Source organism: Choloepus didactylus, chromosome 2 (assembly GCF_015220235.1).
Source record: "Choloepus didactylus isolate mChoDid1 chromosome 2, mChoDid1.pri, whole genome shotgun sequence".
Classification (NCBI taxonomy): Eukaryota; Metazoa; Chordata; class Mammalia; order Pilosa; family Megalonychidae; genus Choloepus; species Choloepus didactylus.
In genome coordinates, this window is record NC_051308.1 from 208,746,551 (window position 1) to 208,764,588 (window position 18,038).

General features: G+C 39.7%; 1 protein-coding gene across 9 annotated transcripts in view; it reads right to left on the bottom strand.

Annotated features, from left to right (window-relative positions):
* Positions 1 to 18,038, bottom strand: part of NFYC (nuclear transcription factor Y subunit gamma) — a 72,313-nt gene that overhangs the window by 13,339 nt on the left and 40,936 nt on the right. For 5 of the 9 annotated variants that reach the window (XM_037827556.1, XM_037827559.1, XM_037827553.1 and 2 more), the window contains exons 2-5: positions 16,806 to 16,918; positions 9,182 to 9,274; positions 7,882 to 7,995; positions 4,573 to 4,668 (exon numbers count right to left, since the gene is read on the bottom strand). In XM_037827556.1, the coding sequence (XP_037683484.1) occupies positions 4,573 to 4,668; positions 7,882 to 7,995; positions 9,182 to 9,274; positions 16,806 to 16,910 (408 nt within the window). In that variant the 5' untranslated portion in view covers positions 16,911 to 16,918. Of the gene's footprint in view, positions 1 to 4,572; positions 4,669 to 7,881; positions 8,662 to 9,181; positions 9,275 to 16,805; positions 16,919 to 18,038 lie in introns of those variants that run through there. The other 4 variants (XM_037827561.1, XM_037827560.1, XM_037827557.1 and 1 more) reach the window with 2 other exon arrangements.

The window sequence follows — 18,038 nt, forward strand, 5'->3', positions numbered from 1 at the left end:
TACTGTAACGAAAAATCACGCACTAGCAGTGCTTGTCAGTTAATGATGTCAAGGCCTGTGATCTGAGAACAGTGCTAACTGCAAGCGTTAGGAAGATGCCACACAAGCATCATGCTTCTCACGCTGGTTCCCAACCTCCCTCATGGGAAGCACTCATTATTTTGTTCCTACCAACTGAGGAGGGACAGAGCAGGGGAAAGGGAAACAGTTTTCCTGGATGGGGATTTCAGAATCAAATGCTAGGATCAAAAGCACTGGAAGGCAAGTGCCCAGCTTTTTATAGCCCATTGAAAGATCTGTGGTCACTGAGAGCCATGTCTACCCAGCGTCACATTAGGTTCTGCTCATACTTGGCCAAAGGAAGTGCAACCCAGGGGGTCTGATGGACAGCTCTCCACTCGAGTACTGCCTTGGCTGACTAGGGAGGGCGCATTCTGTCGGATCTGCCGGGTGAAGAGACTGTTCTTTCTTCAGCTGACGTTTTCCATGGCAGAAGGAGTAAACAACCCTCTCCCAGCCACCTTGAGCTCACAGCTGAGAGTGTAGGATGTTTACACACACTACAGCATGGTTACAGCCCGAGGGTCCGGGGTTGGCCAGCCCCAGACTACTGATACAGAGATCGGCGTCTGCTCCAGAGTGACCTGTGACACACAGTGGCCCTGCCTAGGACAACAAAAACAATAAAAACATACAACCACTTGTTCCGGCTGAATAAAAATATTAGCTAAATTTATATACTTCCTTGTTCTTGGCTAAATTTGCCAGAGGGAACGATGGCTCCAAAAAAAGGACAAAAAGACACTTCTTCAAGGTACAGAGACCCCGTGGACTGCTTCAAAGTTCCCCAAAGTGACACAGGGTTGGTACTGACCCCATGCCTACACTAGGTTAGGCACCCCAATCTGTTCATCCACAGTATCTGTATTTCTGCATTACATTTTTTTTACATGCTTGTTCAATTAACTGCCTTCCCTCCTAGACTGTAAGCTCTATGAGGGCAAAGACTAGCTCTCTCTAGCACTGTCCCTACCATTCCCATGTAGGCATGCAAAAAGTGCTTGCTGAATGATGAATGGATTTATAGAGGCAGGAGAGTATTCTTCTGAACCCAAGGTGGTAGTATGACAAATTCTTTTGAACCCAACCCAACACTTGTTACCAATAGAAGAGCCCTTAAATTCTCTTTTGCTACCTCTAGGATTTCACAGTGATAGTGTGAGAAGCTGGTGGCCCCAGAAGAACAGAGCTGGGCATTCTCTGGCTTGTCCTGTAACTGGGGGCCCAGGATACTAACTGGGATTGCTTATAGCTAGTCTCTGAGAAATCTGGGTCACTGCAAGATAAGGTTCCCTAATGGCCATTTACCCAGCCTCGGCAGACACTTGTAACATTCTGGGTTTCTAATCAAGTCCTCAAACATGCACCAACTTTCTAGGCTTCAGAGCCAAACAGTTTCAACCCTGAACATGATTATACTGAGGGAGAGGAAAAAGGAAGTCCCCTTTTATTTTCACCTAGGTCTCAGTTTCCAGAGCAACTTAACATTGACAACGCCAACTCCTTTCACCATTATAAATAAAGGTCAGCCTGTCAGCTACATCTTGGCTGTGGCAGGGATAAAATATTGATATCCCCCTTAGCCAAGAAACAGGCCAACTCTTCTTTTCAAAGGTGCTGAACTTGGTTCAATGTATTTAATTTTCACACTGAGATTTCCCTTCCTATTTTATTAAAAAACATCAATCACTAAAGCCCAGATCCAATTTGGAAAAGCTTTTGGGTTATGAGAGTATATAGAGGACTGAGAACCTCAGAGCCAACCTGGAGGAAGTTAGGGAGTAGGCAGGCATTGGCATTTCCTACCCCTCCCCTGCTATTTTTCTGGAAGTGACCATGGCCCTTTTGCCAGACAAACAGCAAATCCTTTAAATGGCCCCTCCAGAAGCTACTGCCAAAAGCTATGAGAGCAGGAAAAGTTTTTCCTAAGCTGACTACTATACTCTCTTAGACTGTTTACCAACCAGGCAGTGTCTTGGGGACTGAAGTATAGGACTCTGTGAATATCAAGAAGAGGTGCCTAGTTTGTGCTGACAGTACAAGGCATGACTGTTCTCAAATCACTGGAATGGAATGCATGTCTGAGATTCTTCTGTATTATAAAACTCTTTATTCTGCCAATGGAGGTCAAGCTAGCAAGGGAATGATTTATGCTTGGTTTAAAGGAATGAGTGAAGAGATAATGACATTTCAATGGGCAGGAACTTTCAACTCATAGCTTTACTGGGGCAAAAGTCAGGTCTCTACTACCTTCTGCTTTCGAACAGTTTTCACTTGCTTCCTTGAAGAACAAGACAAGTTGCCCAGCATGCTCTGAGAAGCCAAAGGCCACAGACCCACATCCCAGTATTTCTGGCTAGTTCCTTTCCCCAGCATTCAGCGAGGGCCATCACTCCAAGTGCTAGAACAATCCCAGAATGACTGGATCAATCCTGAATGGGGCATTAGGCTTTAGCAGTGGCCTTCCCAACCAGAGCACTTGCTTTTGGAATCTTTTCAGAAGCTGAGACTGACAAACTGCTAGCAAATGAGCAGCATCACATCCTAGGGCCATCACTACAGTGTTGTGTAGTCAGCCCCAGACTGGAAAAAAGTACATTTGCTGCAGTAGCAAGAGTGAACTGCTGCCTCCTTCAGAAAGGGTGAGTTTTGGAGAGTAGGCGCTTTTAAAGGACTTCAGGAGGTGCCAGCCAATTTGGAGCAGGGAAAACATGTCTACAGAGGATTAAAAGTGCTATCTTGGAATTTCAGGCCAGCTTTCAGCAATCTCACCCTTTCAAAGGCCAAGCAGCAGCTTTCCTGAACAGGACACCAATCAATGGCTTGAACACTTACAAAGAACTGAACTCAGGCAGCAAGGAGCTGGTTCAGCTAGACACACTTTACAAAAAGATGCATCATAGCATTTCGAATCCTGCAAGGATGGAACAAGGAGCTGTCTGACACCCTGAGAGAGCCAAAAGCACTGAGGACTTCAGAGGAAGGAACAGGATGTGACCCTTTTCTCTAGCCAGTCTATTCAGCAAGCAGCCCACAGAGATCAAGCAGAAGTTAGCACTACAGTGAGCAAGGCTTGATTCTGTCTCAGAGCTCACCATTTTGGTTCTAAGGGGGGGCTTCTGATGGATACATGAAGGAAACAAACTTAAACAAGGAGAGCAGATGTATGGTATCATTTGTTTTGAAGGAAGAGAAGTGGTCTGAGCTCCTGTAGTGACTTCTCAGTCAGAGGAGGGAAATACTCCAAGAAGAAGAATCAAGTCCGTGGGCACAAACCTACAATATTTCAAAGCTGATGCGTAGCCAGGGACGACCGTGGCAGCCTGCCGCTGTAAACATCCGACTGAAAGCTCCTCTCAACACCTTACAGCTTCCAGTCAAGGATGTTTACAGTAGCAAAGACTGCCCAGAAAGAACGGAGACACAGTGAGGCACACCCTGCTCTAATAAAGAGGTGACAGGGGACTTGCTAATAATCCAAGGGCCCCCATGCAGGGTCAGGATTACAAACGTTTTTTAGGATGCCTGCTTGTTCTACATGTTCTCTGACGGTTAATATGGGAGAGACAGGCAGAATGGTTGTTAGCTGAATGACTCTGTTTCTAAGGATAATATACTATGAAAAAAATTCATGAAAAAAATATTTAAAATTTATTAACAAAATAAAGCAATCAGAATGAGGCACAGCTTTGCTCCTGCCAGGCTTTGTCACTAGTCTCCTAGAGTCCCTACAACACTTAGTGAGTCACACAATCTACACACCTAAAACAATGAGCTCTAAAAGATAGGAGTTTATTACAGTTGCAATTAAGATCTTTGTGCACCTAAGGTGCCAAGAGAATAATCAGTATGACCTTTGAAGAGGGGCAGGCGGAAGAGAGGGAAAGGCAGACTCACTTCTTTCTTTCTCATTCTTGTCATTGCTTAGAAAATTTTAAGCAGTGGTTCTCAATTTTGGTTGCACATTAAGAAGTCTGGGGAGCTTTAAAAAGTACTGATACCTGGGACCACTTCATAGATTGATTCAGCTGGTGTGGGGTGGAGCCTGGGAACTGGTGTTTTTTAAACCCCAACAGGTGATTCTAATATGCAGTCAGGAAACTAGATAAAGAACCACTATAAAGAGTAAGAGAAAACCTAAGTCCATTCACTTTAAACACCACTGTGCACATAGAGAAGCTGTCTTGTAAAATTCTAAAAGGTGTAACTTGCTGGAAATGTTCTCCCATCCCAGATTAAGAACTGATAAACTTCATATATACCTTGAAATGAGCTTCATTTCAACCTTTAATTTTCATTTTGTTTATTTCTACTAAAATACCACCTCAGAGGCACTGAGTTAAAAGTATCCATAAATGAGAGACAAAAGAAGATGTTAAGTATGAATCTGGACTGGGGAAGGAGGAGCAAAAGAAATAGCAAATGGCCTGTGCTGAGAGGAAAAGGTGCATTTCTGATACAGTATGCAAGCTGCTCTTCAGTCAGCAGCAAAAGCAATGCTTTCCAGCTCACCTGACGCTTTGGAGGTTTCAGTTCATCTCTTGGAACAATATCGATGAGAAAGTCAAACTGATCAAATTTTGTAATTGCCATAGCGATATCATTCCTCTGTAACAAAGAAAAGCAGAGTGAAAAATTAGCTTGGGAAGAAACCATTTCACCTGACTTTATACTCTCCAAGTTACAAGTAACATAAGATGATGACTTCTAAGTCAAACTATGCACCCATGGCCAAGTCTAGAGCTGAAACAAGCAGGACCAAACTCTTCTGGACCTCAAATGACCAGACTTGGGGACAGACATCAACAAATAGCAAAAACACATGTAGCTCATGCTCTACAAACAAGACTTGAGCCTCCAACCACCACCACCCCTTTGATCCTGACCCAAGGTTCTCCCACTATTGTTGAATTATCATTCTCAAGCTAAATTAGTCCAAAGTCAGCAATCTCAACTAGCTGGTTTCTAGTTATCCTGTGGTTAAGCAATGTTAGGCTATCACTCAACCTTGTAACCTTTTTTAGGCCCTAAATAATAGTTTGCCTTCTTTGCCTCACAAGTTGTTAGAATCTATTCTGAATCTCTCAACTGAAATTCTACTTCAGTGACTACTTGCAACAATTTTTAGTCACTAGATCTATATTAGTTCCCACAAGGCTATGATTTTTATTTTGGAATTCAAAGTCCCAATGTTAAACCCACAGTTTAAATCTGGTTTAATGTGATATGAATATGTGAAGTCCAAAATTAGTGGAACAGAAGCAGGGGTGGGTAGAGAACCTTGGAGGAAGCTGAAAACCAACGCCTGCTCTGATGAGGTTCTTTCACTCCAAGTGTGACACTCCCTTTCTTTGAACAGTAAAATTAGAAGACTTTTTTGAAAACCAGTGCACTGTGTATACTTAAGATTTGTGTGTAGCTCACTGTATGAAAATTTAAATCAAAATGAAAAAATACAGAACTTTAGTGAGTGATATGTATGTTGAAGTTTTTAGAGGAAAGTGCACAATTTACCTTTGAAATGCAATAGATAAAGTGATGGATGGGTAGATAGATATGGGGATAAAACAAGTGTTGTAAAATGTTAATGGTAGAATCTAGGTGGTGAGTATATGGGTGCTCACTATAAAATCTGACTTTGCTTATGCTTGCAAATTTTCCTAATAAAATGTTGGGGGTGGGGGGGGGATTAATGCACTAACAGAAATCCTCAACAACTTCAGCATACCACACCTTAAGAGAAGATGGACTCATGAGACAAAATAGGAGGGGACGGAAATTTTCTGTCTTTCCTTCCCTTGTCTCTGTGATGGTCCCAAGCCAATGAAATGCAAAACTCCACTCCAACCTTCTTGCCAACCACCAGCTTGATAATAAATAGTCCAAACCGAAATAGTGCACATCTGAAGGCACATTCTTGATGATGTCACCTACTCAAATATAAGCTATCTGAATGGCTCAGCTATGGATGGGATGTGGGGAAAAAAAGAAAAAGAAATAATCACCCCCAACCATACACCAAAATATTCTAGAGTATTTTGGAGACATGGATAAACCTGAATTGGTCTTTTCAAAGCTAATAATATTTTACTGAGTCATTACTTATATACAGTAAAATACACAAATCTTAAGTATACAGGTTGATGAATTTTGATAAATGTAGATGCCCAGGAAGCTATTACCCAGATAAGAGTATAGGAAGTTCCCATCTCTTTCCAGTGAATACCCATCCCTTCCCCTCCAGCCCCCCACAACCCCAACTCTTATTTCTATCACCATAGATGGTGACTGTGTATGGAATCATACAGTATGTAACTTTTTTCTCTGGTTAATTTGTTCAACAAAGTATCTTTGAAATTCATCCATTTTGTTATAAGAATCAATGGTTTGATTCTTTTTAATTCTGAGTAGTAAAACAAACCAAACCAAAATATGTTTATATATTCTCCTAATGGTGGATAGGTGAGCTGTGTCCAGTTTCTGGCTATAATAAATAAAGTTATTATGAACAGTCTTATACAGAATGTGCACATTTCTTTTGGGTATATACCTGGGAGTGGAATGGCTGGGTCACAGAGTAGAGATACGTTCACCTTTATTAGAAAGTACCAAATAGTTTCCCAAAATAACTGTACCATTTTACATTATGACCAGTGATATATGAGTTTCAGTTGCTCTACTTCCTTGTCAACACCATGAAGACCCGAATTTGGTATTGTCAGTCGTTTTATTTTAGCCATTCTAGTAGGTATAAAATAGTATCACACTGTGGGTTTAATTTGTATTTCCCAGGTGACTAATCATATTGAATACCTTTTAATGTGCTTATTGGTCATTTGGATAGCTTCCTTTTTGAGGGGCCTATTTGAGTGCTTTGTCCACTTTATTTTTCAATCTGAATTGCACTCTGAAGTGGCTTTCACTGGAACTTTCTAGATCCACTCACTTCCTTCATGGTAGCATAAAGTAAGTTCTCAGTATCTAGCTATACTTGAATGCAGTCTCCCTAAGGGCAGGGATTTTTGTCTGTTTTGTGTATTCCCAAATTCCCAGAGCCTAGAACAGTGCCTGGTATACCCTGAGTGTTCAGTAAATGTTTATAGGATGAATGAATAAACACATGCATTTTCCATTTTTGAGGAAAAGGGAATGAGCAGAAAACATAATTTACTTTCTTGGCTTTACTATTAAAACACTGTCTTGTATCTGTCACACTCTTCTTTTCATCTGGGAAACCTTTTCTCCAAGAGCTAGAGCCTAGCTGTGAGGGCAGGGCTTCCACAGCCAATGACCAAGGGTTCTTCACACAGTATGAATGTTGACTTGCTAGTTTAAAAAAAAAAAGAAAACAAAAAGAAGAAAAGGATTTCCTGGAAGGCAGACAAGGAACAAAAAAGCTAATGAGGTTAGTGAGACTTGAATGACCGTCTTTAGGTGGCTTGCCCTGCTGATTCTTCCTGAGGTTGTCCTTTCCTGCAGTCTTCCAAGGCTCCTAACCAGAAGTTGTTTACATCTGGGAACAGATAAATATTTATCACTCGAGCCTCTGCTTATAGTGAGGGCTCATCAACTGAAGAGTTTAGTCACTGAGCTGTGAAAACCAAGAGAGAATTGGAAATTAAGATTTGTCATGGGGAACTACTATCACCATGGCTATAAGGTATGTCTGTCTGCCTGCAAACAGGGTGGGAAGATGCCAATTACATGTCAGCAAACACAGAGGCCTAAGGAAGAACAATCTTTGGTCCAAAGCCATGCAAGAAAAGCAGGCAAAGAGAGTTGTTTACTCCAGTTCCCACCATGGGAGGTCTTCAGGGTTACCTGTAGAGTCCGGCGCTTGTTATCCTCTGTGTGGATCCAGGCTCGAAGAGTCAACTCCGTGATAAAAATCTGAGCTGCCTTGGCAAAGAGCACAGGGGCTTCTGCACTGATCATCTGCAACAGAGGTAGGTCCTTCCCGTCAATCAACATCAAGGTATACAAGCCAATTTTTCTCTTGCGTCATGTCCTACCACGGGACTATGAGGCAAGGGCTGAAAAATGAGAAGGTAGTAGCCTCAAGAGATTCCAAGGTAAATCCATGGGTGGGGGAAAAGCAGGTAGTAGGGACTAAGATAAGAAGGGAAGAGGAAGAAGAAAAACTTATCTGGCACCTACCATATGCCAGGCCCTTTGCAAGGTACTTTCTTACCTTCATAATAGCCTTTCTAAGAAACTAGGGTTCAGGAGATGTGCAGTGACTTGCCCATGGCCCAAGAGTCAGTAAGTGGCAGGGTTTAGGTTCTAATCTGATGGGTGACAAGGTGAGCAAAAATAATGAGTTTGGGAGCCCATGGATTTAAGTAAAATCGCAAGCTGGCCATCTTTTCTGAGCTGTCTTTTTCACATGTTGAAAAAAGAGGATAACCTTCTTCCTGTTGTTGTGAGAATCAAGTAAGATTATATATGTAAAAGCACTCAGCACAGGGCAAGGCACGCATTAAGTACTTGAGCAATGTTAAGAGGCCTCATTGCGTCTGACTTCAAAGTGCAAGCTCCTGGTCCAACAAGGCTCTTTAAACCTGGGTGAGTCATTTAACTTCGTTGTGTCTATTTCCATATCTGTAAAATGCAACGAATAATTTTTATGCTATAAAATCTCAGTTACTCTGAGGAGGAAATTGACTAAAAGGGAAAATTGTGGTGAACCGTTAACTTCCTGTTCAAATACAAGGTACTAATATTTTGAGTAGAAAGGAGAGAAAATTGCTCTTTTTCCAAGAGTCCTAATGGAAGGTGGATTCCTAGGAATACAAATAGCCACCCCCAAGTTAACCCTCTCATAAGTATGATTCATGTAAAACACGTTCACAGATCAAAAGGTTAGAAGAGATGTATATCATTATCAAAGATTTTTCGGAGTTTGGATCAACAAACTAGGGACTGCAATAAGATGCTAGGATGACAGCACTGTTCTGCTGATTTGATATGTTTACATTACACTGTAAAAGGAAACGGGTGATAACACCTGATTTAAAAAAACAAACATTTAGTGTCCTTTCAACATGTGGAAAAAAAAACAGGATATCTCTAAGGTTCAGAGAAGTACCAGATAATAATGAAAACTTAAATTTCAGCTCACATAACATGAGTGTGAATTCACCTTCACATCTTCATCCAGTTTCATAATCTTCTTAATACGAGCCAGTGGGAGTTCCTGTACTCGGAAGTCTTTCTGAAATGAGCAACAAGAAGTACATAAATAGTGGGGACAATTAACAGGGTGACAGAGCACGGCAGGCATCAGGAAACACTCTGATTGGCTTAGTCCCTTCTTTAAGGAAATATGGCAGGAGATTCGGTACAGATGAAATGGAGAAAATACAAGCTCCAGAGCAAAATTCTTTGCTTAACCCATGCAGAGCTGCAGGCAACTAAAGGATTTTAGGATAAACTTATGATGGCTTACAACAGTACTCTCATATAAGGTAGCCCCAAACAGTATCAGGTTCTTTGCTTCAGCACAATATAGAGGTGTATTATGAGCACCTTTTTGTTTTTCTCCAAGAGTTTACCAGTCTGTAATATGCAGATTAAAATGAGATTTCTGCTCCTCAAGGGCATTTCTCTAAATTGCCAGTTCTTTCTCGTATTCAGGGACTACAGAGGCAAATGTCAGCATCACACGACTGACTGAGTACTGACTACATTGTTCTCCTCAGCTAGTGTGACACTGGACATTTCTGGTCTTTGCATTAACCTGACAACAGATATGGGGGCGTGCACTTTACCTATGACAAGTAACAAAGGTCCTGTCTCCAGAATTTGCTTCTGGGGGCAGATTGGGAGGGAAAAGGTATGGAAAAGGGTAAGGGTGAATTTATCAGCTGCCTTTTAGGAACAGCACTAATTTTTTCTTAATAAATTGGACTGGGATAGATGGGACTCAGAAAAAGGCTATTTTCTGAGCAATTTAAGCCCTTTTTTGTTTTTTTTCTGAAATTACTGATATTTAAACACATGCTAGTGATGGATGCAATTCTAGAAATAAGAGAAATCAATTTTGAGTTTCTGGCTACAATGAAGAGAAAGGTGGAAAGGAAGAGATTAGCTAAAATCAGCTAAATCTCTACTGGGACTAGGTGTCAAATGATTGATTCTGTAAGTGGTTTGAAATGTGACTCACCAAACCCAATATACTCACCTGGGAATTTGATCTATGGAAGAAACGGCTATAATTTGAGATTTGGTGTAATTAGCAAGCATAAGTTGATTTTCTTTTCCAAGACCCACAGAAAAACAATTGTGTGTCAAAGAGGGCAGTGAGAATTTTGGAAAAGCACTGCCAGTCTTCTCAGAATCCATCTTATGATTACCGAACAAAGAGTAACTACTGGGATAAAATACACACCCAAGACATCTGATTTCTCCATGCAAACCCAACAAACTGCCTGGCTCTACAAACTTCAAACACCAATTTTTTAATCTTTCCCTTTTCCAAATTATGTATTGAAACTTTTCATGGAGTCTCTACTAACTAATCTTGGAGTGGCACAAGCTCAGAAATACAGTTGTGGTTTTGTTGTTTTTGTTTGTTTGTTTTTTGCCTTTTTTTTTTAATTTTACAAAAAGGAGATAACGGCACATTCTTTTAATTCGAACTTTCCTCCTCTCTCACTTACTCCTTCATGCAACTCAATTAACAGTGAATGCAAACAGATGCAAAAATAAATCAATTCTTATTTTTGAACAGCTTATGGTTTGAGACAGTCACATAAAAACAATAGAAACAAACAAACAAAAAACACAACAGTATAATTCCTTATCCTATACATAGAAGTGGGTGTAAAATCCCATCGGAAAACAAAGAAAGGAATGACCAGCTGGCGATGGGGATTGGAATGAGAGAGAGGAGTTGAGAAATGTTCCAGAGGAGCTAACACCTCAGTAGCGTCTAGGGGGATGATGCTGAGAATTCGCCTGTTACAAGGTATGAAAATGTTATTCAAGGTGAACAGCAAGGAGACACAAAGAACACGGCCTATTTAGGTTTTAAATTGCATGACCTGAGTAGAGAGAGTATGTGAGGAAAGGAGATGCCAGATAGGGACCAGATCCTGAAGGGACAAAAAGTTTAACCACGGAAATCAATCTCTGATCTTCTTACTTGTGTGGCATATCAAAGATGTGCTACACAGAAATTCCAAAGAAAATGCTAGGGATGATACATATAGCACAAGCTTATGACCACAAGATTTAGCTCTCTTGCAAGTTTGTTCTCATTTGGTTTGGTGTTTAAAATAATTTCCAAAAGATTGTTCCAAGTTTACTTAACCAAAGCCCATAGCTGATATAAAGATCTCCTTCCCCAACTTGAAAGAGTAAAATATTATTTTAAAGTTCCATGAGACTATTCTTTAATCAAAAGCAACAGAAGGGGTCAAGGATAAAGAGTTTATATCATTTCCACCTTGGAGAGCTATAAAATGAGGCAGAGATTTTTTTTAAGTTCTGTTCTAAGACTCCCATTCCTAACCTTTTCTTTTGTAAGAAATGACTTTTCATGACCCCTAAACCTGGAGATCTCAAGGGGCAGTGTGTGAACAGTAGATGTTCAGATGGGGGAGTTGGTGGGGGTGGGGTTTCTATAATCTCATTCCTAGCTTTCTAGTCTTGTTGGAGAGGGGAGACCTACTATCAGTAGACTGAGGTCCACTAAATTGGCTCTAAATTCAATGCTCCCCATGCTGTTGGCAACCACGTAAATGATGTCTAACTATGTGAATAGCACTTACCCTCTCGGGATGCTGACCCAATTAGAAGAATAACTGACTCATGCTGACGTTTTCCTTCTACTTTTGAGGGTGATACCAACCAACAAGGCAGAAGAGCAGATTCTGTCTCAGAACATTCTCATGCCCCTGACCATAACCAGAGACCCACACTAAAACTGCTGACATCTAAGGGTGAGGGCTGGGAATGAGGAATTAATGCTTAAATTGTACAGTATTTCTATTTGGGTTAATGGGAAAGTTTTGATAATGGGTGGTGGTTATGGTAGCAAAACATTGTGAATATAATTAACAGCAGTGAACAATATATTTGAATGTGGTTAAAAAGGTGAAATTTTAGGTTGTATATATGTTACTAGAATAAAATTATAAAACAAAAACAAAAACAAAAACAGGACTGTGAATACAGTGAACCCTACTGTAAATGATGGACTATAGTTGATGATACAATTATAACAAGTGTTCTTTCATCAATTCTAACAGATCTACCACACTAATGCAAGGTGTTAATAATAAGGTGATATATGGGAACTCTGTATTTTATGCATGATTTTTCTGTAAACTACAACTTCTCTAATTAAAAAAAAAAGTTAAAAAAAAAAAAAAACTGCTGACATCTGAAACTGCAAAGCTTTAAGTCCGAAATCACCCAATGAGATTTTGGAGCCAAAGAAAAGTCAGTGGGTCTTGTTTATGCTAAAGAACTTCTAGAATTTCATATATTTCATGAGAAATCTTTTCAAGGCCTACCCAGTTAGCCACTCCTGCAAAGTCAAGATTCTAACATTCTCTAAAGGTCAACTGTATGTTAGAATCACTCGCAGAACTGAAAAATAGGCAGTCTGGGCTCTACCAACTGAATCAGGAATCGGGAGGGCAGAGTCCAAGCATCACGTGTTGTTGTTGTTTTTTGTTTTTCAAACTCCCCCAGGTAACTATGATCCATGATGAGGGTTAAGAACCATTGTTTTAAAGCTTTGCTACTCAAAGAGAGGCTTCAGACCAGCACTGTCATCACCTAGAAACTCAAAAGAAATGCAGGCTCCAACCCAAAACTACTAAACCAGAATTTATAGTTTAACAAGAACCTCAGACAATAATTGAGAAGCACTGCTCTAAAGGAAAGTCTCAAGTGGCACAGGACGTATTTTGTAACATCCACCAACCTCCATCACTGAGTTCTTGTTTAAATGGTTATCTGATTTGATTATAATGTTATAGAAATGTCACTGTCCAATCTTGAGGCACTGAGGCATGAAAAGATGAAGCTGGCATTAAAAGAAAGTGACCTCCAGTGTATGGATGGATGAATAGAAAAACGGGGGCAAAAAAAAACCAAAACAAACAAACAACAAAAAAAAAGAAAACCACCCAGTGTTCTTTTCTACTTTGACTGTTCTTTTTCACTTTGATTTTTGTTCTTACTGCTTTTGCGTGTGGGATAATGAAAATGTTCAAAAATTAATTTTGGTGATGCACACACAACTATATGGTGGTACTATGAACAACTGATTCTATGTTTTGTATGACTGCATGGCATGTGAATATATATCAATAAAATTGAATTATAAAAAAAAAAAAAAAAAAAAAAAGACAGCGACCTAGGCATTAAATTACAGCTAACTCAAGGATGAATAGGACATAGGGAATAGTTAGGGAAGAATTAGATTTTTCTTTTCTCCCAGGCTCCCAAAAGACAAAGTTAGCTTCTCTTCCTCACTTTCAAAGAAGTCTAGAGGGGTAAAATTCAATGCCAAGAAGTCTGTTAATTATTGTTTTCAGAGCTCTGTTGAACAAGAGTATGGTATTTTACACAATCACCCTGGTGTACAATCATTTTGGTATGGTTTTTAACCAACCTCAATCCCAGTTGAACACCACCTGGATTTATGACAGTTACAGAGCTTTTAAGAGTGAGGAGAGTGTGATGGCTAAGCTGAGAATAAAGATGAATTCCTTTTGCAGGACTCAGACCAAAATGACTGGGGCCATATCATAAAATATACCATCTAGCAAACTTCAATTATTTGTTTTTAGAACACTTGTCCCAACTGTATAATAATGTAGCTTATGAGGGGTGACAATGGGATTGGGAAAGCCATAAGGACCACACTCCACTTTGTCTAGTTTATGGATGGATGAGTAGAAAAATAGGGGAAGGAAACAAACAAACAAACAGACAAAGGTACCCAGTGTTCTTTTTTTACTTCAATTGCTCTTTTTCACTTTAATTATCATTCTTGTTATTTTTGTTTGTATGCTAATGAAGGTGTCAGGGATTGATTTAGGTGATGAATGTACAACTGTAATGGTACTGTGAACAATCGAATGTACAATTTGTTTTGTATGACTGCGTGGTATGTGAATATATCTCAATAAAATGAAGATTAAAAAAAAAAAGAACACTGTGTCCCATTCTTAGAGAGACCACAACACCTTATGAATATCTTCATAAGTTTTACTCATGTTTGCATAGTTTAAACATAACATATTTTTTAAAAAATCTGTCAGACATTTTGAGGTGTCAACCTAAGAGGTTGTGACATTTCTGAGGATGTCTGATTGTAAGTACCGTTGAGTTCTGGAAAAACAGAGACTAACTGCTAAAATGTCTGGCCACATTGCATAGGCAGAGGTGCAATAAGAGAAACAGATGCCTTCATGGGTTGTGGTCAGAGAATCCCACACAGAGTAGAAAACAAGAGTCTTACAAAAGGAACAATCATCCAGACTTTACTGGATTATATTCTCACTCAAACCTGGCACTGATGCTTTTTTGCACTGACTCTGAAACGGAGGAGTCTGATTTGTTCAGATACTTTTTGAGCACTTACTATATTATATACCAGATGTAATTTGAAGCATCTGATGTAAAAGATATACCATGGTAGAGATCTGAGTTTTTTTCAAGAGTACAAGGGTGGAAATTTTCAGTTAGTCTTCAAGAGAAGAATGGTAAATACAACTTTCTTCCTTGCTCTTCTTTCTCTTCACTCACAAACGCCTGAACCAAACTGAATCCCTCAAAGCAATCCTTTTTTAACCTCTGATGGACTAGGTTTGTCTACGTGCTAAAATTCAGTCAACACCACAATCTGCTCCCTTGGCATTCAAACTTGAAAAAACCAAGTGTGTTGAAAATCAAAGCCTAACAAAGCAGAAAAGTTAAATGCTGAGCCTGAACCTCCAGAGTTTATCTGGCCCCTTGTCTGATCTTAGATTTCTGTTTCTGGGCTCAAGCTGAAGCTCCTACTTGCTGTACTGGCCTAATTCCACCCACCCCAGGAGCCACCAAGGACACTGGTTTTACACCTGACTGTCTCCAACACTAAAACCCATTAAGCTTAATCATGAGATTATCCTCCCCCCAATATGAACAAGACACCCCATTTTTGATGTTACACTTTTCATTTTCTCCTCTCATCTCTTTTCTTTTTATTTTTGTATTTTTCTCTCATCTCTTTTATAACTGAGACAATACAGATAACTACCGCCTTTGGACTGTAGAAGAGAAACAATGACTTTTCAGTGGAAATTTACCTCTGTACACAGGACACACTAAGAAAGAACAAGTTCATTTGCTGAAAACCCACATATAAACAAGCACAAGCCCAAGTACACAGACAACATGAATTAGTTTTTGATCCTTGTAGTGTGTGCATTTATCATGAGACATTGTTTTGTTTATTTCATTACTTGTTTACTGTCTGTCTCCCCCACCAGAATATAGTTGAATGAGAGCAATGATCTTGACTGACTGCTGAACCCTCAGTATGTAGCACAGCCACAGTAGTTGCACAGTATTTTCTGAGTGAACGAATTAAATTACTTTGTATGTCAGAGGTTAAAGGCTACTAGCTCTTAGGAACTGCAGCATTAGTTATGTATCAGGAAGGAATCCAGTGTCTGCTCTGCCAGGATGCTAATAACTCCAGGGCAGGAATGACACATCCAGCGCAGGGAATCCCCTTCAATATTTGATAAAACAATACCAAATGGAACATTCTTCATAAGGACATGACACTATATTCTAAAAAGATTCCAATTCTAACCTGTCTCACCTCCTGTTGCTACTCTCCAAAATCCAACGAAAATGCCCCTTTCACTTAAAGCCTTCTTAATCCCACTAGGGAGAACAAACCACCATGTTCTCTGTGCTCCCAAAGCACCTGGACTTGTACTGCTTCAGGATTCATCACTGTGACTAACTCAGTAAGTATTTAGTAAGTATTTGTTGAATAAATGACTCTGGTTGTAATTACTAGATTGTAAGTACTTCAAGGGCCAGGATCATATTTGATTCGTTTAAGTCAATAGATCTTAGACGGTGATTTTGCCCCAAAGGAGACATGTTGCAATGTTTGGAGACATTTTCGGTTATCACAGCTGTGGGGAAGGGGGAAAGTTAGGTTCTTTCTGGCATCTAGCAAGTAGAGGCCAGAGATGCACTGAACATGCTACAATGCACAGGATAATCACCTACAACAAAGTATTCTCTATCCCAAATGTCAACAGTGCTACAGCTGAGAGACCCTGATCTAAGTTATTTTTTAACACCTGGAAAGAGTGCTTGGCTCCCAATAGCTTTGTTGTTGAATAAATTGCTCAACAGTTTTCAACAAGTTCTAGAAATTTAATACTACTAAATCAAGCCTAAGGAATGAAAGGAGGTGAGAGCTCTGCTTTTCTACATCCCCTAAAAGATATGCCTTACATTAAACTACCTCCAAATCAAAGCATCCACCACACACCCACAGGCCTGAGGAAAGCCACTAAGATACGACGGACACCCTTGTAGACTTCACTTGGAGTAAAATACATTTTTTTCATTTCCTACCTACAGGTCAGGAATGAACTGTGCCTTTGTAAATGTATCTGATATTAAAAAGTTTTAGTTTAAGTTTTGGTTATTCATCTCACAGCTCTTTATACTCTTTAAAACTTTCATCAAAGAAGCTTCTCATTCTTTCTTACCACTGTTAAATTCCGGATTTCTTCCATGACACGAGGCCAGAAGGACTGTAGGCTTTGCTGGGCATCACTGCTGCTAGTACCACCAAATCCTCCTTCTGTGGACATTTTGACAACTGAGAACAAACCATACACCAGACACATTAGAAATAATAAAGTAAGACTTTCTGTCCAGGTTATTTATATCTTTCTTTATGGATGTTTTCATTAATTTGTTCAAGTTTTCAGTCTGAGAAGGTATATTCTGAAGAAGTTTTTAATACCAATTTAAATCTTTGCAAAAACATAAGGAGGCAAGTTTTCCATTCTTCTCATCTTACACCAAAGAGATTATCGAGGAACTCCAACTAGAAAATCTAACGTTACTAAAAATCGAAACTAAAAGTCCTAACACGACTCTAGGGTTTCTAACTTCATACGTGGGAGGAGGGGGTGAGGGGGGGGCACTTGGCTGCCTTAGTCTGGCCACTCCCTTCAAAGCTTTTTCAGGTTCTCCATGGCTTTTCACACTTCATGTCATGGCCTACAGCAGATACATTAAGGGCCCCAGTCATTAATAGCGTACAGAAATATAAACCCAAAGTCTTAAATATTAGAAGCCAAGTTTATTTTTTTGCTTTTGTTGGGGGAGAGGCTACTAACGATCACTATTCCTTCTAATCTCAGGCCAGTCTACCTCTATGGACACAAACACTAAAGCCTAAACTAAAAACTGAGTGGGTGGCAAGAAGTCTCTGCATTCAAACTACCTTCCAATTATTTCCCAACTTGAACCTTGCTGCTAGGCACAAAGTCATACACAGCACCCAGCAACTGGAAATTTAAAGATGTTTAAAGAAAACAACTGGGAATTAAAATCTGGATGGAGAAAGAAGATGGTCAGAATGAGTATTTGGTCAACTGTTTCATAATGGGGGAAGGAAGATGAAGAAGGAGCCCCAGATTGAGTATAACTGTAGATAATATTATAATGTCTTAAAAGATTTATGGGAGAAAGTGAAGAACTCCAGATGGCTTAAATGCTTATCTGGCAAATTTAAATCCAAGAAAACAGTTTAATTAAACAGAAAGAAAGAGAAACTTAGTGCTCTCCTAAGAGAATAATAATTCCTATTCTGGGGAATTATTTTAAAAGATTTAACATGCCAGTGACAGGATGCTGAGGGAGAGCTATGTAAATCATTAAGAACTAATTCTGAGGGGCTGAAAGAAAAGTGCCAAAGCAAAGTGTCGCAT